Source organism: Corvus hawaiiensis, chromosome 9, assembly GCF_020740725.1.
Source record: "Corvus hawaiiensis isolate bCorHaw1 chromosome 9, bCorHaw1.pri.cur, whole genome shotgun sequence".
Lineage (NCBI taxonomy): Eukaryota > Metazoa > Chordata > Aves > Passeriformes > Corvidae > Corvus > Corvus hawaiiensis.
Window position 1 is genome coordinate 27,735,152 of NC_063221.1, and position 27,205 is coordinate 27,762,356.

At 42.4% G+C, this 27,205-nt stretch overlaps 1 protein-coding gene across 2 annotated transcripts; it reads left to right on the forward strand.

Annotated features, from left to right (window-relative positions):
* Window positions 1–26,693, forward strand: PODN (podocan). 2 transcript variants are annotated; one of them, XM_048312197.1, is made up of 11 exons: window positions 1–1,280; window positions 3,691–3,935; window positions 6,406–6,499; window positions 8,079–8,143; window positions 12,306–12,415; window positions 14,598–14,754; window positions 16,159–16,274; window positions 18,129–18,786; window positions 21,101–21,249; window positions 22,872–23,079; window positions 24,159–26,693. In XM_048312197.1, the coding sequence occupies exons 1-10, from the start codon at window positions 1,244–1,246 to the stop codon at window positions 23,044–23,046; spliced, it is 1,806 nt and encodes a 601-aa protein (XP_048168154.1). In that variant the 5' UTR covers window positions 1–1,243; the 3' UTR covers window positions 23,047–23,079; window positions 24,159–26,693. The 2 variants fall into 2 exon arrangements, with proteins under 2 accessions (XP_048168154.1, XP_048168156.1); XM_048312199.1 differs by having other exon boundaries at window positions 1–302.
* Window positions 26,694–27,205: the final 512 nt, after the last annotated feature.

A 27,205-nucleotide genomic window follows, 5' to 3' on the forward strand; every position in this document is an offset into this window, starting at 1 on the left:
AGCAGGCAAATGTGTCCTGGATCTCTGAGTCACTAGGAAAAAGCAGCCAGCTTTGTTTTGTTTTTATTTTTGTTTCAGTAAAAAAAACACTTCCCACTCAAACTTTTGAAACTTCCACGTGGCACACAGGGGGATCAGTTCCAGTTGATATAAGCCTGGATGAAGAGAGGGAGGAAATAACTTAATTGCTTTAGACTTTCGTTCAGCTGGAGTGGAGAGGAAAGAATCAGTGTCCCTTCTTTGGAATCCAGCAAGAAGGTCGTGTTGTTGGTGAGGACAGATCTTCTGCAGGTTTTGTGGAGGTACTGTATGGAGCACTGCGGGGTACTCACAAAACAGGTGGCTTTATATTTAATATAGTAAGGGCTGTCAGGGACAAAAAACTGTGTTGCTTTCTTGGTAGTATTGCTGCACTTGGAGCATACTGTTATCAACTGTATGTTCCTGTTCTTTTCACCAAATAAGAAATGTGAGGTTTCTGGGCTGAATGTCTCTGTGTGTGTGTGTGTGTGTGTGCGCGTGTGGTGGAAGGTTCTGATGTTGGTGCTGTTAATGTGAGATATAGAAGATAGAAAAGAGATTGAATGGATGGGGTGTTACAGCATATTTGGGGACTTTGCCTCTAAGACATTTGTAGCTTCAGCCTATGGATCCCTGGTCCCCGAAGATCAGTTGATGTGTTGAAAAGGAGGGAGAGTTAAAGGGGAGGGAGATAAAATGCAGGAAAAACTGCTGATCTATCTCCTCCTAGCTAATTTGAACCAGACCCCCAGAGAATGGGAGGACATTCCCACCTGGGAATGATTTGGGTTGAATGCAGCTAAACTCAAAGGTGCAGTAACGGTGCAGCTCCAGTGTCCTGCAATGAAATGCAAAAGCATGCACACTGTCTCTGCTTCTCTTCTGCCAATTCCTGCATGCTGGCTTTTGGCTTCGCTCACGGATCTTGCAAACTGCGTTGACAAAAGTAATGGGAGATTGTTTATTTCCCAAGTCTTTATATTCAGGCTGTAGCTGCTTCCTCTTTCCTACTCACATTTTCCCATATGGTGACTTTGGAAAATTCCTCTCTGACTTCGCTGGGAAGTGCAGGAAGCTCTCACTGGTAGAGGGTTGCCTGTTGCTCTCTCCAATTCTGCTGCTCACATCTGGAAAGGATCTGGCTTGGAAAGGGGAGACTTGCTCTGAGCTCAGTGCATGTTACTGACATGGCATGAGCTGAGAGCCTGTGGGGGCAAGAGAAATGTTCTTCTCCATTCATCTGATTTCTGACAGCAAAGGTGAGTTTTTCTATTTTTTTTAAAGCTGGCTTGTCAGACAACCTGCTGCAGCAGCCTGCCTGTCAGCTGCAGCTTTTAGCAAGGGTACTCAGTGTAACAAACTCAGTTAACCTGTGGATTTTGGAGGAGAATCCTCTCCTTCAGTGAATGTTTTTCTCATCTCTGTGTATGTGTGTCCTGTGAGAATGTGTTTGGAGAATAATAGGTAACAGAGATTAGATATTTTGAAAGTGATTCTGTTGTTTATTGGGGGAACTGTAATCACTGAGAAGCATTCAGTAACTCCTGAAACTTCAGTTTACCTCTTGAGACTGTGCCTTTTGTAGCACTCTTGTGTTGTGAGGCATCAAAGTGCAGGTATCAGTTGTGTCTGGACCCAGAAAGATACAGCCACAGACGCCCCTGAGCTGGTTTCAGTGTCACTTCAGTCTTTGGGTAGCAGGTCCTGATCCAAAGCCCTCCTATATCAAGGGAACAGGACTGACTCTTTCTAGTGGGTTTTGAGCTACTCCTTTAGAAGCTTTCTTAGTAAGGCTGTGAATCAGGCCCATGGGAATGAGTTGAAAGGGAGTGAGTTACTTCAGCCTTTCTTTGAACTAAAAGAAAATCACAATCATGCCTGGTTTTACTGCCTGCACTCCAGATGTACACAGATGTTCCTGTATCCAAAGTGTCTCACTGTGCTAGAGCAGCATTCCCTCCAAAGGCATCGTAGCAGACACATGCATATTGATAAGGGGGTGAGATTTTCTCAAACACTTACTTGCAATAGATAGAATATTTCATGTTAATTTTTTAACATCTTTTCACCAATAGATGTGGAAAAGTCAGCATGTTGCAAATCTGTAGAGCCCAAGACCAACCACGATGTAACTGTGCTCTGGGAACAGCGCTGGTAGTGTTACAGCAGAGCTGACTGAGACCTGTATATACAAGGTTTTTTTGTCTATAGTTTCTTTTGCAAGTATCTATAAGGGTGAGATGTTATAGAGGAAAAATACTTTCTTAGAGATCTGAAGTACTTTCTGAGATGATTTTCCCTAAAATTTCTGAAATATTTTCTGAGATTAGGTCACCAAATACTAAGGATTTTACTAATCCTCTGTTGGCATACTCCATATGGCCAATTTTGGTCTCAGTATTAATATCTAGCTACCATACAAGGAATGTTTTATAAAAGAGATGAATTTCATTATATTCAGCTATTACAGATATGAAAGCTGTAAAATAGTGGAGCAGGGGGAAGAGGGATCAAGCACATAATGATAAATACTTAAAATCATGAACCCAGCATGTTTGAAGCAAAGACCAGGACTAAAGCAACACCAGCATCCATGTTTTGGGATGCTCTGCCCTGTAGTCCCACCTGCTCCCATTTCTTCAAGTATAAGTCAGTGTTTAAAAAAATTATTTAAGACTTTCATGACTGTGACTGAGAGCAGGATCTCTCCAATGCTTCCCAAGCACCCAAGCTCTCTGTGAGAGCTCCTGGTGCAAAGCCGCAAGGAGCTGTGGGCAGATGTAAATATAGACATGCAGTTCTGACAGCTGCCAGTCTGGCTCTGTGAGGTTCTTGTTTCTGATGCGAAGAAGGAATCTGGGCTAGCAGAGGTGAAGAGAGTACTTATTTCATAAGGTCATGAATCCATCGTGCCTTTTCACCTTAAAAGATCAGCCTAAGTGTTTCTCATCACTGTCAAATCCTTCTGTGAAGAATAGCTGAGAGGATAAACAAGAAGTCATAACCAACCCTGACTGCAAACCTTTATGCATGAAATCTGAGAAGGGCAGAAAGTGGGACCGAGGGGGCTGAGTTAGGGCCAGCTGGCTGCTCCAGTAGATACTCAGCTTCTGTTTGGATTATTTTAACCTGCGGCCAGAAAGATAAAAGCTGAACATTGGCCAAGTGTTTTAGGTTCAGATCCGCACTGTCCAAAATCCATAGGAAGCCCATTCTGTTTTCAGTAGGCGCGAGGTTTTGTTATTGCACGTGTAGCAGCCCCTCTGAGTCACCTTCTCCAGCCTCTATGTGTAAATAACGAGACGAGTTTCTTCCTATGCAAACCCGTGAGGAACGGTACGACCGACAGCCACATTGAACTAACATTGCATAACCCCTTCCCTGTATCTGCGGGATCATCTGGCGTTTCTCAATATGAAAAAAGCAATAAATAACCTGGGGAGTCGGGGTCGGTGCGGGGGATGCTGCCGGGCCGCCGGCTGTACCCGGAGCCCACTGGCTGCGCAGCGCCAAGCGCCTTGAGGGGACGCGAAAGCGCCCCGGGAGAGCGGGAGGCGGCGGCGGGGCTGGCCCCGGCCGGGCCGGGGTTGCGGGGCCGCGCCAGTGCTGCCCCCGCGGCGCTGGCCCGGGGCGCTGGCCCGCGGCGCTGACCCGCTGTCCGGCTCGCAGGGGCGATGCCCGCCGGCGGCCGGGCGCTGCTGGCGCTGCTGGGGCTCCCGGCGCTGCTGGCGCTGGGCTGCGCCGCCGACAGCGACTTCGCCGAGGGCGGCCCGGAGCGGCGGCGGCCCGGAGCGGGCCCCGCCTGCCCCCGCGACTGCGGCTGCACCCAGGAGGGCGTCGTGGACTGCGGCGGCATCGACCTCAAGGAGTTCCCGCTGCTGCTGCCCGAGCTGACCAACCACCTCTCCCTGCAGGTAAGGGCATCCCTCGGCCCCGTGCCCTCATCCCTCCCCTGAACCCCGTGCTTTCCCTCAGCCCCTCCTTGGCTCCCGGCGGGAGCAGCAGGTGCAGCAGGCCTGGCTCCTGAGCTCGACGAATGCGCATGGTTATCAGCATCCTCTCCCCTCAGATCCAGGGAGGGGAAAAAGAGCTCCACAGGCTCTCACAGCTCCATGAGAAGAATTTTTGTCCAAACCAACAATTTCTTGTTTCTCCTTTGGCCAACACATATTTCTGGTGGAGGCCTTTCATTTTGAGATGTCTTTGAAGAACACGATAAATGGCAGAGAATTTTTTTGGGCAGCACGGCATGTTAGTTCAGACACAGAGAGCCAGGCCAGAGGCAGGCCAGCCCGTGTCCCCCAGTGTCCCACCTCTCCCTGCAGCACATGGACTCAGCAAGGAGCAGGAATGAGCTGGCCATTGCCACCCATCACCCGAAGTGGCACTGCCTGGTGCTGGGCTGCCTGTGGCCAAGACACTGATGTCATGCAATGGTCCCGCTCCACACACCTCATGTTTTCTCATGAAAAGGACAAGTAAGATGTGAGATATGAGCTTCAGGAAGAAGAATTGGGAGGTCCTAGACTGTCAGCATGTTTCCATGCTCTGCTGTTAGTTAATTGATCCCTGTGACCAGCATTTGGGCAGGTGTCCTTTCCCTGCCAGTGCTCTGACAGGGAAAGGGCAGTGCTTCTAACCAGAAGGGCTAGAGCATAGCAGTCCTGTGGCCGTGCCTCCTTGGAGCAGTGGCAGTAGTTCTGGTTTCCAATGCCTGGCCCTTCACCAACTGCTTTTGCTTTATTGCTCCCATCTGTCAATTCTGTTCAATGGATTGTCTCGGTTTTGAAAGACAGGTGTCTGCTAAGGAAGGCAGAGGCCCCCCTTGAAGTGGCAGATATAACCCCTTTTCCCTCCAAGTTATTATATTTTGAAATCAAGAGCCTTTAGGCGAAGATGTGGGAAATAGGAATAACAGTTCTTTACTCTATATATATATGTATATAACCAGTCAAACAAAACAACAACAACTCTGGCAGTAACAGCAAACACAAACCCAGTGCCAGCCTTCTGGGCTGTCAGGCCCTTTCCCCTCGGGTGCAGTTCCGCTCGCAGCCGGCAGGGGCGCTGGCGGCTCCCGGTGAGCAGGGCAGGTGCGATGGTTCCCCCGCGGCTGCAGGGGGCGCTCCGGAGCGAGCTCGGGAAACCCGCGGCTCTGGTGCCCTGGGATCCCGGGAAGGGATGGAACAAAGGCTTCACAAACCGCTGGGCAGTTGATCCCGGACTCTCAGGAACAGCAGGCTGGAATGGCAGGGACGAACGGCAAATCCCGGGTGGCAGACGAGATGTATCCAGATGGGAAAAAACCACGGAGGCCCAGGCAGGCAGGGCGAGCAGGGCTACAGCGTAGCGAAAGCTCGAAGCAGCAGCGGAGCAGGACAGCCACAGCTCGGTCTCCAGCAGGGCAGGGAAAAGCGGCTTTTGGGGTCCCGGCGTTGCTTCCAGCAGGAAGAAAGAACGGCCAAAAAGAAAGAAGCAGCAGCTCCTTTCTCTGCAGCTTCTCTCTCCGGACGCTCAGAGCGAACTGTCACCACACCCAGGTGTAGACAAAAGAGTAGCCAGGCCCGCCCCACTCCCCTTTTTGTCTTTCTTAAGTACAGCTATTTGTCCCCTAGCAACATGCATATGGGAGAAAATTCCTTTAACAGGAAAACCTAAGACTAAACTAAAACCCCAACATTAATGAAATGCAGATTTTGTTTAGAGCTTTTCATTTAGAAAAACTGTAATGGAAGCTGGCACCTTCCTCAGCAGATCTGTCCCAGGCGTGTGCTAGCCATGGCTCCTGCCTCTGCTGCCAAAAGAAAAGAAGCTTTTTGGAGCTGCAGCTGCCACCTTCTGTGCACTGGCCTGGCTTCCAGCACAGTGGGTCCTTGACTGGTCCCCTGGATGCTAAAACTAGAACCACTCATTAATGGTCAGAATGTTAGTCAGCATGTTAATGAAAATCTGATGGCAGTCACCCCTGACAGCACAGCCAGTGAAAGTGAACCCAGTTTAATGCTTCCTATCCATAACAAGTGGCTTTTAAAACAACCCATGAATAACAGAAGCCATAAACTTGGAAATCCACCATGCCAACCTTGTAGCAAATGCCTTGCTGCAGCTACAAGATTTGGCTGTGGCAGATGGATTGTGGGCCTTGCCAGGCATAATCACACTCTTTGGTGCATCCTGGAGATGAGCAGGAGTCAGTCTTTCAAATGCTGCTGGGTTTGGATGTTTTTGGTTTGAGATCTGAGTTTGGATCATTACTGAGAGAAGTCTTGACAAGGATTTGACATGGTGGGTTCACTTCCAGATTTTATTTAAGTTCACAGTCTGGGTTTACTGGGATCCTTCTTGGATTACTTTGCTGATGATTAATACTCTCCATTTTCTTAGAATAATCAGATAGAAGAAATCTTTCCAGAAGAGCTTGCTCGTCTTTATAGACTGGAAACTCTCAATTTGCAAAACAACAGGCTGACTTCAAAAGGTGAGCCACGGGGTAGACAGAGCCTGTGCCTCCAGAACACCAGCTTGTGCAATGAGGCCAGTGACAGCTGATAAGGAAAGCCAGAGTGATGGATTGCCTTGGTTGGAGTGGTTTGCTGTGAGCCTCACTCCTCTGGCCATCACACAGATCTTGGAGACACTTTATCATCTGAAACATAATACTCAGTGTAGAAGAATGCAGCCCTGCTGAACCAGTGGAGGAGACCTGGCAGCAGCTTGTGTACTGTGGTGTGAGATCTTCTCATCCAGGAAACTCCCTCTGGTCCCACAGGCACTTCCATGCAATGCACTTGAGAACCAGAAACATCCACATGCTGAATGATTTCCTCCTGAATGACCTTGTTTAGTTCAGTCTAGTCAGTCAGGGTAGTTTGGTCCAGTTTTGTCCTTGTCAAATTTGGTATGAATTTATATACATATTGCAAATAAGGACATTTCTACCCTTCTCAAACCATTTTGATTTTTGTAGGCAAGTTTTGCTGGCTCAGTCTTATGTTTATTAGAGAAACTTGACAAGGGGTTAGCGAGGAAAGCAAAAGAAACAGAGAAATTGGAGTAAACAGTAAGAGAGGAGGATATGGGATGCAAAAGAAGTAATTATTAATAATTTATGTGTCAGCCAGTTGATCTGAATGCTCTTTTTATCCTTATTGCAATGTTAGAGAGAAAACTTTATGAGATTGTGGGCATATTATACATGGGCTTCTAGGCACAGCACTCTTACACAGCACAGGGAAAGCTGTGCTTAATATATCCAGCCTTTGACATTATGACTTCTGGGCCTTCATGTTTCTTTCACAAGCCCCAGTGCAGCCCTGAGTTTCCAACGTGTTTTGACATGGGAAATAGCTTCACCTTTGACTCATGATTATCTAAGTGCCAGGTGAAAGTGTTACTTGCAGGCTTTCCATTGTGACAGCAGTTGTGCTTGTGTGATCAGCTGGATGTGGGGTGACTCAGATGAAAATTAGTAATTATTGGGGACGATAAGCCCTGAGCTGGATCAGCTCTCTGAGCTGGTTACTGTTTGGATATCTGTATTGTGGGGGAGCGGAGCAAGAGAAGGGTTGTGACATGCAGATACTGGGGTAACTTTGGCAATATACTCATGCATCGGGTTGATCTGATCATTAAGCAACCTCAGATTATGTCCTTGCAAGAAAAAAGATTTGCAGAATCATAAGCAAATTACAGGAGAAGGTTCTCAGATAGTGTGGTTGCTGCAAGCACTGATAATCAGCCATAGGGCAGATCTGCACAGCTATGTACCTGACCCCTGCCAGTGGGCTTGGCCACAAAGCCTTGTGTGATCAGGATTTTAAATAGTTATCCATTGCTCTTAACAAGTTTGTACTGTTTGATTTGGTTTGTGGGTTTGGGGTTTTTTCCAATTAAATAAAAAGAGACAACAATAGGTTTGAATCAGATTGTTTCAGTGGCATTAAAAAGTATTTCAATCTCACATGAAAGATACTGAGAGGGAAAGCTGTCCTCTGATATTTTCACTCAGAATGGCAGTAAGGTGCTGATGTCACTGATTAGTTATTCCTATTCTTAAGGGTTGCCAGAGGAAGCATTTGAGCATCTGGAGAACCTGAATTACCTGTACCTGGCAAACAATAAGGTAAGAAGCTCTGAAGCCTTTTAGAGTTCTTTTCTAGTTGCGTTCTGAAAATTAAATGAGCAAGATGTCAATTCTTTCAAAATATATGTACTACTTAAGTAAAACTGTGCTAAAGTGATATTCTAATGCAGGTTCATCTAAGGTCAAAACAGTATGTGAAAAGTTTAGAGGCTGCACATGCAGGTATATTTTGAACACTTGTTTATTTGTGCACCTGGTGAAAGGTTTCCCTCGTGTAGGGGGATACAGCCCCTGCATGTACAAATTACCACTGTCTGCAGCAGGCTTTGGATCAGCTGCATGCAGATTTGGCTCCTGCCTGTATGTAGGGTAATGATGTAAAATGCTGCCTTATCAGATGAGGCTGGTTGAAAAATTTGTGTACAAACACATCCTAGTGCCTTTGTTTGAGCCATCAAGATCTGTAAAAAGCTATCCAGTTTTCCCTGACTCCCATTCTTATTAGGTTTGATATGGGGAGGATACCCACACACAGTGACACTGTGCCAGTCATTAATTTATTCTTTTAGCTGCTGCAGTGGTTAGGAGCTGAATTTCTTCTTATGATGGAGAAGATCCCAGATGCTTTCCTATTAATGACCTAGGTTGGATGTCTTAACAGAAGCACATCTTTCCTGCCAAGGCTAGGAAATGAAATAGCTTCTCATATACCCTTGCATCTGGGAGGTTCCCATTATGGCTTTCTTTATCCCCAGTGATTGTCCACAAATATTTGCTACAAAAGAAACTGGGATCCACAGAAAAACATAAGTTAAAACATCTGAGAGAACTTCTTTGTCTACAAAAATCCTGCCCTTCCATCCCACCTTCTCTCTCTCTGAATGTCTGTATATATATTTTATTATCCTCTTAAAATCTGGGACCATTTGATTTTCTGATTAAATACATGTGGCCACATTCAGGTTTCAGTCAGGCCAAGACACATCCAGAATCACTCCATACATTTCTGTATGGAGTGATTGAGAATAGAACCCATTCCTTAGTACAGTAACATTGTGTTCTTTTCTCTCTTTCAAGCACCATTTCCATGTAACAATCTTGGCAGTTAATAACTCCATAAAAAGGAACAAGCCAGACTGTGACTAATATTCCAGAACCTTGCACTCTGATTTTCCCTGTGTAACAAAACAAAGTGTTTGGTTTTTCTGGCTTTGCTGCAGAGAGAAAAGAATCCCAAAAGAAATTGCAAACATCAGCGAATGTCAGAAGTAGTTAGAGTGAGAGATTGTAGACCCGCAAAAATAACACATTTCTTTATAAATCACAAGCCAGGACAAACCAGATTGGCTTCAAACTGCATCTCCTCTGCAGCAGGAAACATTGTGGATCAAGTTACTGTGGTATCTGGAGGAGAGCAGGGATTTGCTGGTAGTTTGCTCCTTGTTTTATGGATTATCTTAATGCTGCTTTATCTTCCATTGTGATCCCATCAGATGTAGCTAAATCATCTTTCATTAAACTGGCATAGTTGATCAGAGAAAAGAAATGTAACAGACTAAAAGCCTTCTGTGGCCTGTGAGTAACAAGTACTTCAAGTAAAGAGCAGATGCTGTAGTTTCCTTTTTAATTTTTCACCCCCATTCTCATGTTTTGTATCTCTCATAAAGAGTGCACAGTAAACCTTGTTAATGAAAGAAATTGTTCCACCAAATTATAGACCAGATCCTGAGCTGTCATTATTATTTAATATAAGCAGATGATTTTGGTGGCAGAAGGTTTGCATTTTCCCATATCCTGAAAGTGATATGGGATTCACCCCAGTCCAGTACTTCTGTTTTTATCAAAGCTTCATCCAAGCAAGAAAAATGGTTTCAAAACTGGTAATGACTTTTTCTATTAACCTTCTGAATTCATTAGTTAACAGTGGAGAAACACTCTCTGCCACATAGAAAGGAAGGTGCAGAAATAAAGTTGAAAGAGAATTGCAGCTGGAGAAATGCAGATTGCTTCTTGTTAGGCAATAAATTAGACAAAGGTATTCAAGTCAACTTGATTTTTGCTAACACTTAAAACAATTCAGCAGAAATCCTTCAGGCAGGTAACCAGTGAAGATCAGTCTCATGACCAAGTGCTGAAATGCCACAGCAAAGTCCTGAGCAAGTGAAAACTCCTTTTGGATTAAATTTCTCTCTTTCCTCTTTCTTGTGGTTCTGATGTCTTTCATTTCACATGTCTGAGCCATGTCCTTTGTTTTGTATAAAAGTTATGACCTAATTGACTGGAAAAAAGCTTTAATGTACCACCATGTATCAAAATGATTGTCTTGTTTCCTGTGTCTGAATTGTTAATATTGTGTCATGGTAGAGACTTATTTCTTTCTGAGGCATTGTCGGACCTTCTTACTCAGAGATGAGTGCTTTTATCCAGTTCCCTGAAATCATATCTCCCAGATCAGGAGGTGAGAGATTACCACCAAAGCCAAGAACAACTGCAGTAATATGCAGAATGCCTCATTCCAGTGCTCACAAACCACCTGGAAATACTGATAGCAGTGTGATTTGTGGGAAAGATCTTTTTTGTGTTTGTGACCATTAAATGTTTGAGACAGGCTAAGGATGGAGGTTTTGGGACAGCTGGAAATGAAGAACAGTAAATAATGGGGGGGTTTTTTGTTTGTTTTTTTTTTAAAAGAAGACTGTTTTATGAGTCCAGTAAATTGGAAGTTCATGGATGGAGTTCATCAATGCACACTTGACATACCAGTAGAGAGGGGTATAGGCACTATTTGGATAAATACATAGCTTAAGGCTTAGGTTAAGTTTTTTTTAAGGCTTAGGCAGTTCTCCAATAAAGTGTCTCCTTTCACACAGTGTTCATATTTTAAATATTTTTGGTTTTACGCTATTATTCATAACCAACTGCAGTTTTATAGTAATAAAAGTTTGAAAAATATGGTTTCTCATCATGTGAGTTTTGCTGTGCTTTGTTGGCTGAAAGGACTAGGTTCTGTTTCACCACAACAGAGCTGTGAGGAAGATTACAGATTCCATGAACTTCAGGCTAGAAGGCAGCTCTCTTCCATTGCCCCAGTTTCCCATCCTGATCTCAAAGATGACAAAGAATTCAGTTACCTCCCTGGGAAAGATGTTCTCTCCAGAGCCCTTTGGAGTGCACATAAAACACTGAGTGGTCTCATTACTACTGCAGTGAACACCTGTAACCAGGGTGGCTGCACCTGCCAACTGCAATTCAGTGTCTTCTCTACTCAAGGATTATCTATTACAGCATTGTGTTAAAAATTTGTTTCCCAAGGGCTTTATCCTGATGCTTAAAGCTTCTGGATTTATGCTTCCCAGAAAACTGTCCTCCATCCAGCCTGGATTGTAGCCTGTATTCTTGGTTTGTAGGTGAATGACTTTGCTATTAACAGTCACTCAGCGAACCTGGCTATTGTATTACCTGGATGCTCTCTAAAACTGAGCTTTTTTTTTTGATGATTACTTTCCACTCCACCCATTTGTTCAGATGCAGACATTTTTAGGGTTAGCTTTTAAATCACCGATAAAAATAGCAGTAAGAGCAACACATTCAATCCTATACCTGTTGTCAGCTATAAAATTTTGGAGACAGGGCCTTTCTGTATTTCCTCATACATCACTTGTTTATTGAACAAAGTATCACTGTACACTTTGCTTTGAAGTGCCATTCAGTATTCCATCATTTGGCTCAGAAGTATCCTTGTTCTTTGGGAGCCTGAATCCCCCTTGCAGAGATCATCAGAAATGGATGCAGTGGAGCAGACGTATGAAGTGACACTTCCCCTCCGCAATACATTTTCGCAAGTGAATAAGCAGTAGGTCACTGTGAGGGGGGTTGGAGTTTTTTGGCACAGCAGACTGGGGAATTTGGAACAATAGTAAGCAAAGTGTTTGCTCTCTGAATAACAATTTCTTGATTTCTTCCACCAAAAAAAGACAGGACCCTTCCAACCAAAACAAACATTTTCATATCTTAGAGCAAAAGTCTGTCTCCTTCCTGGACAGATTAGTGAGTGAGTACAATTTGTTTTTGTTCATGCAATCTACATTCAGTTTAATTTATCTTTGCCTGTTCAGGGAAGATAAATTTGCAAGTGTTTTGCTGCTGCTCTAATACTTGGTTAAAACATTTGCTGCATTTCCCCTGTATATTTCTTTTACAGCTAACAGTGGCTCCGAAATTCCTACCAAATACCTTGATCAGTGCAGATTTTGCAGCCAATTATCTCACTAAGATATATGGGCTCACATTTGGACAGAAACCAAACTTGAGGTAAGGAACTGGGAAGTAAAACAATACTGGTGTTCTGCCCCTGCTTGGATGCAGTTGGTGGGTGATAAGAAACTATCCAGGTAAACTATATTATTGCCCACTTGTGTTTTTGGAAAGAATGTGTTATTATCAGCATGAAAGATCAAACAAACACATTCCAAGGGCTTTTGCTAGCTGCCAGACACTTCTGCAAATATGAAATGAAATTGTCCCTATTTTATTTGTGTATCAGGTATTGAAAAGAACAGATTTAGTTTCTCAAAATGGAGATTAGCTATTTAGAAATCTCTAGTTTTATTACAGTCCATTAGTTTTTAAATAAAATCAGGTGGAGGGTGCAGTACTCAGTGCAGTATAACTCAATTCTATTAAAGGTAAGCACTTCAGCACCTACAGAAGTGTTCAAACCCCAGGTCTGATGCCAAAGGTCTCTGCTTAGTTTTAGGCTGTGGTTTTCTCATCTGGATCCACAGCAGCACATCCATGTCAAACTCAGAGGCACACAGACCACCTCCTGTGAGGTATGGGCTTTTCTAAAGAGGTTTTGAGTAATCTGCAGCATCCAAATACTGCACCATCCAGATCCTGCAAAGACATCCCAAACTCTGTTGGGAGTAATTTACACAGCCAGGTTTGGAAGCAGTTAATTACAGCTGACCCAGCTGAGCCCCTACAGCCTGGTCTTGTAATGAACTGAAGAACTCTCCATTCCCACTGAATTCATTGAGAGCTGGAGCTATTCTGCACTTCCTGGGCCTTTAGTCTCTTGGCTCTTGGAAGCTGAAAGGGCTGAGTCACTCACAGATTTCTGGCAATATCTCATGATGAAAGAAGCTAGATTTATACATGTTTTCTTCCTTAATCTGAAGATGCAGATGCTGCTGTGTTTTGGTTCCATACTAAAATTACTGACTCTTCTGAAGTGATTTTCACTCTCTTCTATACCAACACTGATTTTAATCAGAATAAGAATTTATTGATTTCCAAGATCACTCATATAAAATCCTAACGCAGTTGTTTCAGTTGTTTTGTTTGCCCCCAGCAGAGTTCATGATCTCAGACTGATTATTTGGAGAGTAAGTTTTTCAGAAAGGCAAATATTTGTGAGTTAAAAGTACAGCTGACCATGCAGGGTAAACAATACTTTCAGTGTAGCTCTGAACTCCCTGGAGTGTGTGATCACACAATTGTATTTCCATACTGAGCCTTTCCTTCCTTCCAGAAGGATGGTGCCAAGTCCTCTGCAACGGGTAGAGAATCCAAGAACAAGTTAAAAAAGCACATTTTGATACTTTTGCAGTTTTAACCCCTCTCTACAAATTTAGCTGCCTGCTGCACCTAGGGGTAAACACAGGAAAGGAAGAGGTAATCAGTCACTAAAAACCTGTAACTTCTTCAGTTACAAAGAAGTCTTACGAATTCATTTAGCAGTTAAGCCAGTGAAAAGCAGGAATAACTTCATAAAGGTACATTGCTTTGTACAGAATTGAAACCTGTGTAAGAATGAGTCAATTTCTGAAGATCTGTTTGGAGAAACTTTTTGTGAATATTAAAGATTGAAAGTAAGAAGGGCAATGGCTCATTAAAAACCAACTCTTCCAGACTGAGTAAATCTGTTGTCTTTCTGTTAGTATCCTATTCTGAGTTCTAGGAGTAGGAGACAAATTGTTTCCTGGGGTATTTCCAGCCTTCATGGGAGCAGGAAGAATGGCGAGTTAAGAAATGGTCCTTTCTTACGAGACCTCCCGGTTGGTTTTGCAAGCCCAAGCAGGCCAGACTCAACTCCAAAAAGAAGTTAAAATTGGGGCATATCTGTTAAACAGAGATAATTCCAACCCTCTGAGTGAGGCCACCACACTGACATTCTGTGTTTCTAAGTACTGCACAGTCCCAGCTTGCACTCAGTTTCTTCTTTTAAGAAGATAAGGCCACTTGTGAAATTTGCATTCACATGCAGGTTTGGATTTGGAATAAACCTAACTTTCAGAGAGTATTGGGGCCAGCCATTTGGTTTTGCACCTGTATCCCTTGCTAAGTTAAAGGACACATTTTAAAAACAAATATAATTATCTCAAAGAAAGAAGAAAAGATTGAAATTAAGTTTTAAACTAATTTCTCTCAGTAAACAAAAACTCCAGATCTCCCTATCTGTTGAACTTCATATTTTATTTCCTTCCAACAGATCTGTGTATCTTCATAACAACAAACTTTCAGATGCTGGGTTACCTGATAATATGTTCAACGGCTCGAATAATGTGGAGATACTCATCATGTCCAGCAATTTCTTGAAGTATGTTCCAAAGAATCTCCCTCCAGCACTATATAAATTACACTTACAGGTAATGACAACAAAGTTTTGTAATCCTGTGTTTGTGTGGGTTTCACATCACACAGTCAAGACATCCCAGTGCACCTGGAAACACCCCCAGGCCCACTTTAAGTCTTGCCTGCTGTATTCTCAACAGTAGCTGTCCCAGTGTCCTTCCTTTTTGTCCATAAGCAACAGTGGTTTTTGCAAATCACCAGAATGCTCATAAGGGGCAGAAATGCCTTGCTGTGTTTGCAGGGGGATGTATTGCAAACTCCTGGGTGGTTGCATTGTTGGTCTCCTCCCTGCACATACCGATACTAATACATCTTAGAACAGGAAGTGAGTGCATCATTCCGTGGCCATGTTTCCATGACCTCCCAGTTAAGTTTGCCACTGATGCCACTTCTCCTGATAGCTGCTCAGCCACTCTGTGCTGGCTTTGCTCACTAACTTGTTTCACACAGACCACTGTTTCCCAGCATCAGTGTCTGCTGCTTGCTACTGAACTGGCAATTCGGTTTGGATCAGGCATCCTCTACTGCTACAACTCCTCCAGCAACAGCGCAATAGCAGAGTTGTGCTATTAACTACTCTCCAGCATTTTTAATTCCATGTCATCTGATGATGATAAAAATGCTTCATCATGTCTGTGCTGGAGATCTGAGCCTTAGCAATGGGAGAGCCACAGTGGTGGGGAGTCCTGGGTCTGCTAGCTCCGAGTGTTGACAGCTCCTTGGACGTGCAGAGGCTGGAGTCTGTTATCAGCCCTGCACTGAGGCAGCTCTGTGCTGCCTCCCAGCTTTCTTTTCCCTTGAAGGTTTCACCAGAATTCTTGTTAAAGTCTTCTAGAGAACAGACTTCTCCAGCTTGAAGAAAAGTAAATGCAACCAGTCCAGTCCCTTAAATTGCTGGAATTTCTCTCCAAAGTATGAACTTACTTGTTCCCTGCATTTTTTTACACTTACAGTAATCATTATCTCCCTATTATTTGTGTGACTCCCAAAGGGGTTTCACACTTTGAGGATTACACTTTGAACTCGTCTCCTTCCCTGCTGTCCCCAGTTGTGTTAAGGGCAGAGGAGACGAGCAGAGAAATGAGTGTTTTATATGCAAGTGCACCATCTGTCAGTAGTAACATTTACCTTGATATTTTGACTGGGAAAAATCCAGGACAATGAGAAATGAGAGGCAGCCAGTAGTGGACCAAAAGTATCTGACAGGTGTACTTTAGATGTGATTTTTTCCTTTTACTGTTCATTGAGACATTTAGCCAGATTTGTCTGTGTGATCCAGTCTGTCCATCACATTATAATGCCCCCTAAATATTTTATGTCTAGTCCTTTAGAAGTTTAATTGCCTGTTAGTTGAACAGAACCCAAATGTTGTATTTATTCATGCCAAATACTGTGCTTTGTGCTTCTGGTGAGTCTAGAGCAACAAGCTGGAGAAGATTCCCAAAGGAGCCTTCAGCGAACTTGCTGGTCTGCGGGAGCTGTATTTGCAGAATAACTACTTGTCTAATGAGGGAATGGACAACGAAACTTTTTGGTGAGACTGAGATGTGCAGTTTGTACCTCTGTGTCTGTCTGCCCCCTCTGGTACAGTCACACATCTACTGAACAAAGGACACAGTAAAAAGTAAAGTTATTAAAAGCTGGATGGTGTTATGCATTTCACTGCTAAATCTGAGATGCAGATGCTGCCATTCAAAAGCAAAGGTCTGGGTGAGTGGTTGCAGAATAGTTTCATACAAAACACAGGACAGTGAACATCAGACTGCACCACTCCCTGCCTGCCACAGACCCAGTCACACAGGTACTAAGTGCCTTCTGGGAAAAGCCACCTAGAACAACATGGAAAGCCACTCTGGTCTTCCAAAACAGTCAAAAGTGAGGTTACCTGGGACTTTCCAGTTTCTAGGGCACTTCACTTGGCATTGGAGCCACACCTTCATCTTCACTGGAGCCACTTGTGTGTTTCTCTGAAGGTGACTTGAAAGCAGCCACAGACACACAGCTGTGAATTCCCCTGGCCCAGCTGTACCCCAGTGCAGGTGGTTGCTGGAGCAGGCAGGGATGCAATGGTACTGCTCAAGAGCCAGATGGCTGCAGAAGCTTTGCTATCAACTGGTGAAACAGAAATAGCCTTTGGCTGTCCTAGATTTAGCCTGGGACTTAGCACTTAAAAAATTTAACATTTTTTTCTTTGCTTGCACTGAATGCTGCCCTTTTTCTACCTGAAGATCCAGACCACACAATCGGTCCTGCCCATAATTTAGTTCTGTAAACTCTCCTGATCTCCAGACACAAAAATGTACCAAACTGTGCTTTCCTTTTCCATTTCTCATTCTGAGAAACCTCCCTTAGTAGTTTAATATATCTGTGTTGAGTCCACCTCCAGGTCATGTTGGACATACAATTTTTGTTAAGATATTCCCATCCTAGGAAGACTTACAAATTTGCAGCAATGAAGTATTTTACCTAAAGATTATATTTGTTCATTCAGAGCATGTCTGGATAGCTGGAATAGCAGTGTAGTAACCAGTAAGTAATGTCTGTAACACATTAGTTCTCATGTTTCCTGAAAACTTTCTAGTCATCTGCGATGGGTTATGTAGTGTCAATAGATTAAAACTCTCATTTGAACTGAGAAACTGACTTGAAATGCAAGGGAATACAGGGTTCCTCAGTCCTGGCATATAATGCCGTTGATCCACATCCAGTTGGTATAAGTGGCTGGTTTGAGGGTTTAATTTAGCTTCAACTGAGACCATGGAATCCAGATTCAGTAGCTTACACAAAGCAGCTCTAGCCCTGACTCACTTCCATAATACTGGAGGGTCAGGAGAAGTTCACTACCTTAGCCTAGGACACTGAGTTAGCATTTCTGCTTTTCATAAGAGTAACATTCCATCATCTAGAAAGCAGACTTGCCTTTCAATTTCAGTATATACTTTCAGAAAGACAGAAATTACTCATGCTCAGGCTTTGTTTCTGTGAAACCGAGAGCTGAACTCTGTGTTCTGGTGGTGCTCCCATGGCATCTTCCTTGTGGTATTTGTTCACTGAAATTGCTCATATGTTGCTATCTGTGACTGCAAAAGTGATCTCAGTCCTCAGCCCAGTGGCAGTTTGGGTGTCTGTGGACTCTGGCATGTTCTCTTGCTAGTGTGGCTGAGGAGCAGGGGCAGTGCCACGTCCTAATCCCTAATGAAAATATGGGTGCTCCCTGTTTTGGTGTCCACATCATTCATATCATGAGTCAGAAAAGGGCAGTCAGTAGTGGAAGCCATGCTGGGTAAAAAGGCTCTAAAGCAAAGGTTGTAAAATCTTAGAGGAAACTGGTTATTGTTTCACCTTGCAGAATCTAAACGGAGAGTGTTTTCTTTCCTGCTTTCCCAAGGAAATTGTCTAGTCTTGAATATCTGGATTTGTCCAGCAATAACCTCTCACAAATCCCAAGTGGTTTACCTCGAAACATCGTCCTCCTCCACCTGGAGAAGAATGCAATTAAGGTGATTGACAGAGATGTCTTGACCCAAATTAAGAATCTGGAGTACCTTCTGCTCCACAATAACAAATTAAAAGCCCGAGGTATTCACCCCTTAGCCTTCCAGGGCTTAAAGAAGCTGCACACTGTCCACCTGTACAATAACATGCTGGAAAGGATCCCCAGTGGGCTGCCCCGGCGAGTGAGGACACTTATGATCCTTCATAATCAGATCTCAGAGATTAACAGGAATGACTTTGCTACTACTTACTTCCTTGAAGAGCTGAACCTGAGCTACAACAAACTCACAAGTCCCCAGATCCATCGGGAGGCCTTCCGTAAACTGCGGCAACTAAAGTCCCTGGATCTTTCTGGAAACAATCTGCACACGGTGCCTTTTGGCTTTCCAAAGAACTTGCAGGTTCTGAAGCTGAAGGAGAATGAGATAAGCGTTATCCCAAAAGGGACTTTGTCTGGGATGACAAAACTGCGGGAACTGTATTTGAGCAACAATAAACTGAAAGTAAATTCAATTTATTCAAGAGCATGGAGAGAACTCAGCAGTCTCCAGGTAGAAACATCACCTTCTCTAATTGTTTTAGTGATGCTGATGTCCTCATCTGTCTGCCTAAATCAAATTATGTAGCACCAATACTAAATGTGATTGGTCCTCATGTTTTGGGGTTGCATTGTGAGTGCTACACACTGTTTCTAGAGTAGAAATGATGTGCTGTTGTCCCAGAGGTGGGTACCTTCCACTGCTGGCCAGTCCAGCTTTGTTTCTGAACCCTGACAGTGTCCTATATTTTCAGAAAAACATCAGTGAATGTTGTCATTAAAACTGAAATTAGGCTTTTCAAATAGCTTGTCTCCCAAAAGATTTAAAATCAGCTCTGAATAGAGACAGCAGGAGGAAGGAATGCATAAACAAAAACACTCTTAATTCTCAAAGCCCCCACATCAGCTTATAGTCAGACAAGCCAAGCTGTAGGATTTAGCAGCTCAGCTGGCTAAGGCACCTGGGGAGCAGCTCAGAGGTCTGGATTCAATCAGCAGTCTTCTCATTTGCTTAATTGTTGGAGAAAGTTAAACACAAACCATAAGGCAGGCAGGAACAATCACATTTGTGCTGAGCAAAATGATCTTTCAGAATTGTTACACTGGCTGAAGGATTTGTCTGCATTTCCTTTTAGGCAACAGCCCCTTTCCTGCAGTGAAAGGTATTGCCTGTGTCATATGGCATCCATGGAGGGTGCATATGGTCAGGTCACTGCACAGGCAAAGTGTGCACATCTCAGAGCAGATCAGGGATAAGGACATGGAGCATATGTCACACTGGCCTCCAGTGTGTTTTCAGACAATCCTGATGTTAATCTATATGAATGTTTCCCTTTCTGTTGTGTCTGGGAAAAACCAATAGCTTGTTGCTCAGTTAATGTCAATCAGCAATGCAGCAACAGTGTCTGTCGAGCTGTTTGCATCAGCTGCAGATTTGGTCCCTCGCTTTAATAATACCTTTTGCCTTTGTTTGATGCCTCACTGATGTGTGTGTGCATGTGTGCATGTGCAAATATATCTAATGTGCAAAGTCTGGAAGGAAGATGCTGTTGAAAATTATGGACTGCTGGGACTGTTTTTCTGCAGTACCTTAATAAAATGCAGGTTGTTTTATTTTCAAACAAAAATGGGTCATGAGCCCTGTTAGGCAGCTGGAGTTGTTGGCTGGAATGAAGAACTTTTCTTCTCAAAGGTCCTGATTCACAATTACTTTGTGGAACTTTTGTTCTACTGTCACTTCCTTGCAGTCAGTGTCAAGCCAGAGTAAGGTGTTGCTGAATCAAACATTGGCCATCCCCACAGCAAACCTCACTCCCATTGAACAGGGTTCAGATAATAGCACAGACTTAAAATTCTGCTGGACTAATGGGGCATTTATGGTTGTTTGTTTTCTTTGGAACAACGTTACTTCTTGTTGGCTGTTTCCAGCTGAATCCTTTTTATCATTAAGTGCTTAACTGTGCAGTTGGTTTCTGAGTTGGTGCACTGGAGTGAATTTGGCAAATAACCATCCCATAAAGACCCTGATCATGCATATACTTAGTAAATGCTTCAGTCCACAGTTTCCATGGAAATCACTGGATACTCTGCAACTGCAAAGTGAGACATTTACATAATGGACTTGGCAGTACTGGGTTAACAGTTGGAGTCAATGATCTTAAAGCTTTTTTCCAACCTAAACAATTCAATGATTCTATTGATAATTGTTTTCCAGACTGGCATTATGTGAGGAATAAAAGCACTGGAATTAGGACAGTTGTTTGCAGAAGTGTAGCTTTGAGTAGTGTGTAACTAGTGAGTGTCAGGTTGGTGCTATGAAAATGCTACAGGATACCAAAACATTTCTATTGATCCATTCTCTTGGATAAAATTAAACTCAGAAATGATCATGACCTTTATTCCTGCTGTCTTCATATGTCTCCATGTTAGAATATTTCCAGATGGTTTTAGATGTAACCGTACCTATTACCAACCTTAGCCAGCAAAGTGTTTGCAGTAGCAGCTTCCAAGGAATTCTGATGCATATCTGAAACTCAGCCTGTTTTTAATTTACTTGAAGCAGACATGGGCTAATGCCTGGGGACAGAGATAAAGAAATGTTGGAACTCTGAAACAAACCAGCATGATGTATCATGTGAAATCAGGATGCTCAGTAGGAGTGTAAGAGAGTAGAACTGTCTTGGCCACACTTACCTTGATGCAAATTAGAGGTAGATGAAGTTAGTTTATTCTATTACAAATATAACTTCAAACTTAAATCTCTTTCTGGAGTGTTTCTAATATTTAAATTGAGTTATTTATTTGACCCCTTGTTGTCTCTCTTGCAGTCACTAGATATGGCTGGCAACCAGCTGACATCTATCCCATTAGGCCTGCCAGAATCTCTGGAATATCTGTATCTCCAGAACAACAAGATCACAACGGTTTCAGAGAATGCTTTTGAATCCACACCCAAAATAAAGGGGATTTACCTCAGGTAAGGCCAAGTTTCCACTTCAACACACAAGATTTTTTCCTGCTTCATCCACTTTGTAATTGCTTACTTTTCAGAAAGTATTTTAAATCCTTACTTTCTGAACAAGCATATTTGGTTCATAGTAATATGTGATAAAACTATATTCATCTGCTCAGAAAAGACATGGACACACATAATAAGTTCTTTTCAGAGAGCTTGTCTTTTCTATGCTTATTAGAATGGGTTTGGCATACCAGTAATTCTGGGAAATTAATGTTTAACATGATGTCATATTCCAATATTCAGCTGTGAGCCAAAAGTTGACAGTCCTCTTGTAGAAGTACAGCTTTGCCTGTGTCTGTTGGCCCTGGATTTTAACAAAATCCCCCTCTAGTGAGGTGTGTGTGATTAATCTTGGAGTTGTGTGCATTCCCTTGATAGTTTTGTCAGAAACAAGTGACAGGTTACAACTGTGAAGGTTACTTAACTCAGTCTAGGGGCTTTACTGGGTATTTTCCCACTCTGTCAGTTGGATGAGGACTTTGTTTTTATAGATGACAGATACTGACCTTTTTCTACATGTAATGTAAACTCACAGTAACAACTGATTTAAGCAGAGATTTATATCACAAGAAGTGATTCTGTCCCCATAATATATTCAGTTTTAATCTGATGGAATATTATTGAAAATATTAATTAGAAGTAATTTATGAATCCCTACAGAATAATTGATTAAGCTGATCCAATGGATGTGTTCAAAAAGCCCAGGCAGCACAAGACTAAATATGGTCTTATTTTGTCTATATGCAACTAAACTGCCCTGTAGTTCTGAATAGTTCTGGAGCATACCTTTATGGATGAATGATTCTATACCCAGCAAATAAAATTACAAAGTCTGGTGTAAATTAGAGCAGTCTGTCTATTCAGCTGCTCACATTTATGAGATTTTAGTGAATGCTTGGATGTGAACCAGAAACCACATACCACATTCTACATTTCTATATAAAGAAAAAAGGAATTTGCAAAACAGTTTTGCTAACATATTCAGAAGGCAACTCCACCCAAGCTCAGTCGTATTTTTAATGGGAGGCCATTAATCACTGCAGTGCTGTTAAACAATAATATACATATGGAAATATTACACAGAATACAATTTTAAGCATGTTCAAGAGCAACAGACCAGTATATGTGACAGGTTCTTAAACTGCAGATTAGTTTATTAGTATTCCTGAAAACCCAAATAACAGCTGAAAAATTACTGCTTTGTTTATAAAGGGATACTTTGTTTTGAGTTTTGTAGGTGAAGAGTTAAACTATCCAGGAATGACACAGAATGTCATGAAAAATCAGTTACATTTTGAAATGTGGACTGTGGAGCAGATGCCTTTCTTCTTTGGGAAGGAGAAAGCAGAAGAGCAAGAGAAAGAATTTGTGGGGGAGGAATTCTAGTATTATGATTTTATTTCTTCCCCCATCCAGAGGAGTCAGCACTTATAGAGTGCTCTTGTGAGTCAGTGTAATCTTAGAGTTACTTCGGTCAGTGTAGAGTAGCTGCAGAATGGTTTCCTCTTAGTCTCCTCATTTCTGTGTTGCATATAAAAATGGGTTTATTTTAACAGGGGTGCCTTTTTGTTTGCTTACAGGTTTAATAAGATTTCAGTTGGAGCACTGAAAGAAAGTACCTTCCAAAACCTGAAGCACTTACAGGTACTGGATATTGAAGGGAACCTTGAATTCAGCAACAGTTCAAAGAATAAGGATGACTCAGAAGAGGAAATGGAAGATGAGGAAGAGGAAGAGGAAGAAGAACTGAGATAAAATGTGAACTCACACAGTCCCATCATGTGAGAGGTAACAGCTGTAGTTGAGTTAAATCAAGGTCCCAGTTCTCAGACTCTTGTGTAAATAATTCCAGTTTACACACATGATTGAAGCATAACAAGTGAGTGTCTGAACCCTGAACTTGAAGACTTCCATTAAAACATGATGGGGAATCACAAATCTAAAAGGGTTGAAAATACAATATTCTGTAAAATGAAACAGCATATATCTGTTTTATCAGAGGCAATGGACTGTTCTTACTGGCTTCTGTTTACAGCCACAGGAGACATGAGAGTTAAAGATGCAGGTCCTTGTTTAGAAATTCTGATAACAAAAAATGCAAAGGTATTTCGTGGTGCTTTTAAGCATATCCTTCAAAAGGAAAACAACAAACTGTGAGGCTTGCTGATGCAGAAGACATGTGAGCTGAAAACAGATAAAAAATTAGACAAATTAAAGTAAGATTAGACCCATTGGTGTTTGTTAAATATGTCATTAGATTACAAACTCTGTCTCAAGCAGTATTTAAATCACTGACCGCTTGGAGTGGGAAGATATAGCTGTACTTAGTGTATTTCTTACTAAAAGAATAGCCTCTTTACTTGAATCTCTTTTCAACTGCAGAAGAAAAGATACAGGGAGAATGATATTTGAAGAATATATATTTTTTTTTCATAGGAATAGCAATCTACTTACTGCATCTCTTTAGCATCTTATGTTCAAAGATGATGAGGTTCAGGACTGCTCTTTACTTCCGGAGATCTAAACTCTTGAGAGTGGGGAAAAAATAGTTTTGTCCCTAATCAACATTTTGTCACTGAGAATGACACAAGGAATTGCTAAGAATAGTGCTAAAAGGCTTAAAAGATGATGGGGCTTGAAAAGGGCAGAAGGTACTCAGGAAGTCAAACATTAGCCCTCCTGGCTGGGCTATGTGAAAACTTTGTTAAACAAGAAATAATTTATCTCTACAGACTTGGGGTATATTAAAAATCAGTGCATCTCTGGTTTAGTTTGGGGCACGTGTGACATGTCAACAGGTACTAAGTTGGTCTTACACTGAATTCTGTATTCCATTATGTAACTTACTTTATTTTTCTGTTTTGCAGGAAAACATATGGAAAAATACATATATGTCTATGTGTATATATCTCTATAGATATACAGAGAACACTTAGCAAAATGTGCAATGAATTATGCAGAAACTGTCATGGCACTGGGCCAGGCTCATGGAAGACAGTGTATTTCAGTGCCTTATTCAGGGAGAGACCCTGAATGCCTTTCCAAAGCTTCCAAATCATCTTATACAAGACCCAGGATCATAAGGGATTGCTCTGGAACTCACAAAAGCTGGCTTTTGTTTCTTTTGTTTCTCTTCCCTCACTGTTTCCATCTGTAATAACAATATGGGACTGTTTTGAACACAGGCCTTCAAATGCCATTTTTGTCACTGCATTTTAAGTGAACCATGTTTATGCCACTTTTCTTTTGCTCCACCCAAAAGAAGCTGTTGTTGGCCAGGGTAGATGGATATTTGCAGTAGTTTCATGTGCAGAGCAGTGTATGAGGCATTTTGGTCATCAAGCAGCAGTAATAATTCTGGATGCAATTATTTCTCTGTTATAACAATGTGTATATTTGGATGAGAAAAACAAAATAAGGCTGGATCCCGTAATATTTTATCTCTACTGCCAAAGCCTGCAGTATATGCAGTATGTTTTAGAAAGGTTTTAAGATAAAACAATTGCTCTTGTGAATATATATATATATATATATATATATATATATATATATAAAACCTGTATGTCTGCCTTCCAGAGCTTTGGTAAATTTTTTGTCTTGCTGTTGTTTGCCCATGGGGCAGTTGAGTGAATGTCTCTGAAAGTGCGATCAGAGGATGGAGTGACAGGATGAAGTTTAATGTATGTGGTAGAATTTTCCACAGTGTGTATCTCATTCTCACTGAGAGTCAGGAGTGAGGCTAATGATGTAGAAGAGATTAGTGAGTGTGGGCTGTCTTAGGAGAAAACTATTAAATGTCAAAAGAAATTCGTTTAGTTCAAGTCTGGAGACAGTGCCTGCTGTCGTACTCCCTTAAAGCCTCCCCTATTTTATGATGTTGAGTGCTCTCAGCTCCTATTGGAATCATAGAAAATGAAGAAACCAAGGAAAAGAAGACCTACAGAGGTACAAGTTTCTTAGCTGGTTATAATGTCCTTCATCTGAGGCAGCTAATCTGCTTGAAAAAATGGTCTTTTCTTTTGAGGATTTCTGACTGAACATGTGTTGTTTTGCAAACTGCATTCCAGGATTTACTTGGAAACACAGTTGGCTTAATTTTTTACCAGCTGTTTTCCTGCTGGAGATCTAGTTCCATGCTCTCCCTTTGGTCTCCCATAGCACATAACGGTAATTTCAAGCTGTTGTTTCCTACCTTCGACAATTCAACACAATCATTAATCATAGAAGGAAAGATTGCTTCCTGAAAAAGTAAAAGCTTGGCCCTAAAAGTTGCAAAACCCACACATTTTTGAATATCAGCTATACAGCTGAGCAATAAAATATCCTTCCAGCTGACTGCTGGGATAGATTTTAATGTAAAATGTCTACAGAATGTAGCTCAAGTCAACTAGGTACCTCCAGCAAACACCAGTGGAAGTTTTACCAGTCTTTTGTGAAAAAGACCAATTTATTAAACTCCTGAACAAGCTGAGAATATGCAGATTTGTCCAGTTTTATGGAGTACTGTTCTATTGTGTTTCAACTTCTGTCCCTTGGACTACAATTCTATGAAAAGTCAGGTGGCTCAGACTTCTTTGAATGCCTTATGAGTCTGATGCAGTGAGTGCAGGGGTGAAGGTTCATTGTAGCACCTGTAGAATCAAAAATATTAGGATGATACAGACACTGTTAAGCTTCTTGAGCAAGTGGCAGCCTTTGCCAAAGGAGACCCACCTACAGTTTAAGGTGCACATAGTATAGACCAGATAAAGTTAGGAAACCCTTATCCAAGTTTATTTCAAAATAGTTGCACACTGAATTTCTCCTTTGGGACAATGGGACAATGTTTTCCAGCAGGAAAAAACCCCAAGAAACAACTACCACTCTTACCCAGTAAAAGCCTCAAATGCTCCAAGATTGTTCTGTAAGAGTTTGGTGAGGGAGAGCCACAGGCCTGATTCCTCACTTACCTGATATCATCAGCACCTATGACACTGGACATAATACTGTCAGACCAAAATGGTAGTCTATTTCTTTCTTTTAAAGGAGTAAGAGACACCATGAGGGATGTTGAGGAATAATCAGAAATCTGTGGGATTAAGCCCACATATTTTTTTGACTGTGGGTGGTACCCATAATCCAAAAATCCAATCCAGACCTTGTGTGGAGCAGGACCCAGGAACAGGCTCTAATTTTATTATTTCCTTTAGTGAAAATGGGAGTTGGCAAGTTGGCCTTTTCTTAGGCCACAAAGAGGCAACACAAACACTGCTTTCCTGTAACTTTCTTCCTGTGATTTGCTTGGATTTGGGAAAGAGAAGAATGAAAGTGTTTTAAGGCTGAGATAGATGTATGAATAGTGAAAATTTGAAGTCTAAAATGTTTAGTTGGCAATTTTATCCCTAAATATGCATTTGCACATGCTTGGTATTCCTGTGTGGTCTGTATGCAGACTAAGTTCTGGGTTTATTTGCTGTTTTTCTTTTAAAAGCCATGTTTCCTCATTACAGAGGATACCGCACAAAATGGGGGGAAATGGGATTTTTCTGAGCTATGATTTTTCACAGCAACAGAAGTACAAATGCAGCTTGAGAGCTATAAAGAATTAATCAGGTGCCAAAAATAGCCTGTGGATAATGAGCTTTTATTCTAGGCATTGGGCACATAGCCCATCTATGTCTGCCATGTGGATGGGCCGTTCTGCAGCCGTTCTGCCCCTCATCCCATTCCTTCAGGATCCTCACCCCATGGCCATCCCCTCAGGAGGACTGGGGTACCTAGCACCTGCTCACTGCCCATTCCCACCTCCTGCCCCACGCCGCCCCGCTCCAGATAACCCCATGGCTTGTTATTTGGGGATTTCTGGGGGGAAAGGCCTGCGAGTGCTGTATCTTCCCCAGAGGTTTGACCTCCCCACATGGAGTTATGCCCTTCG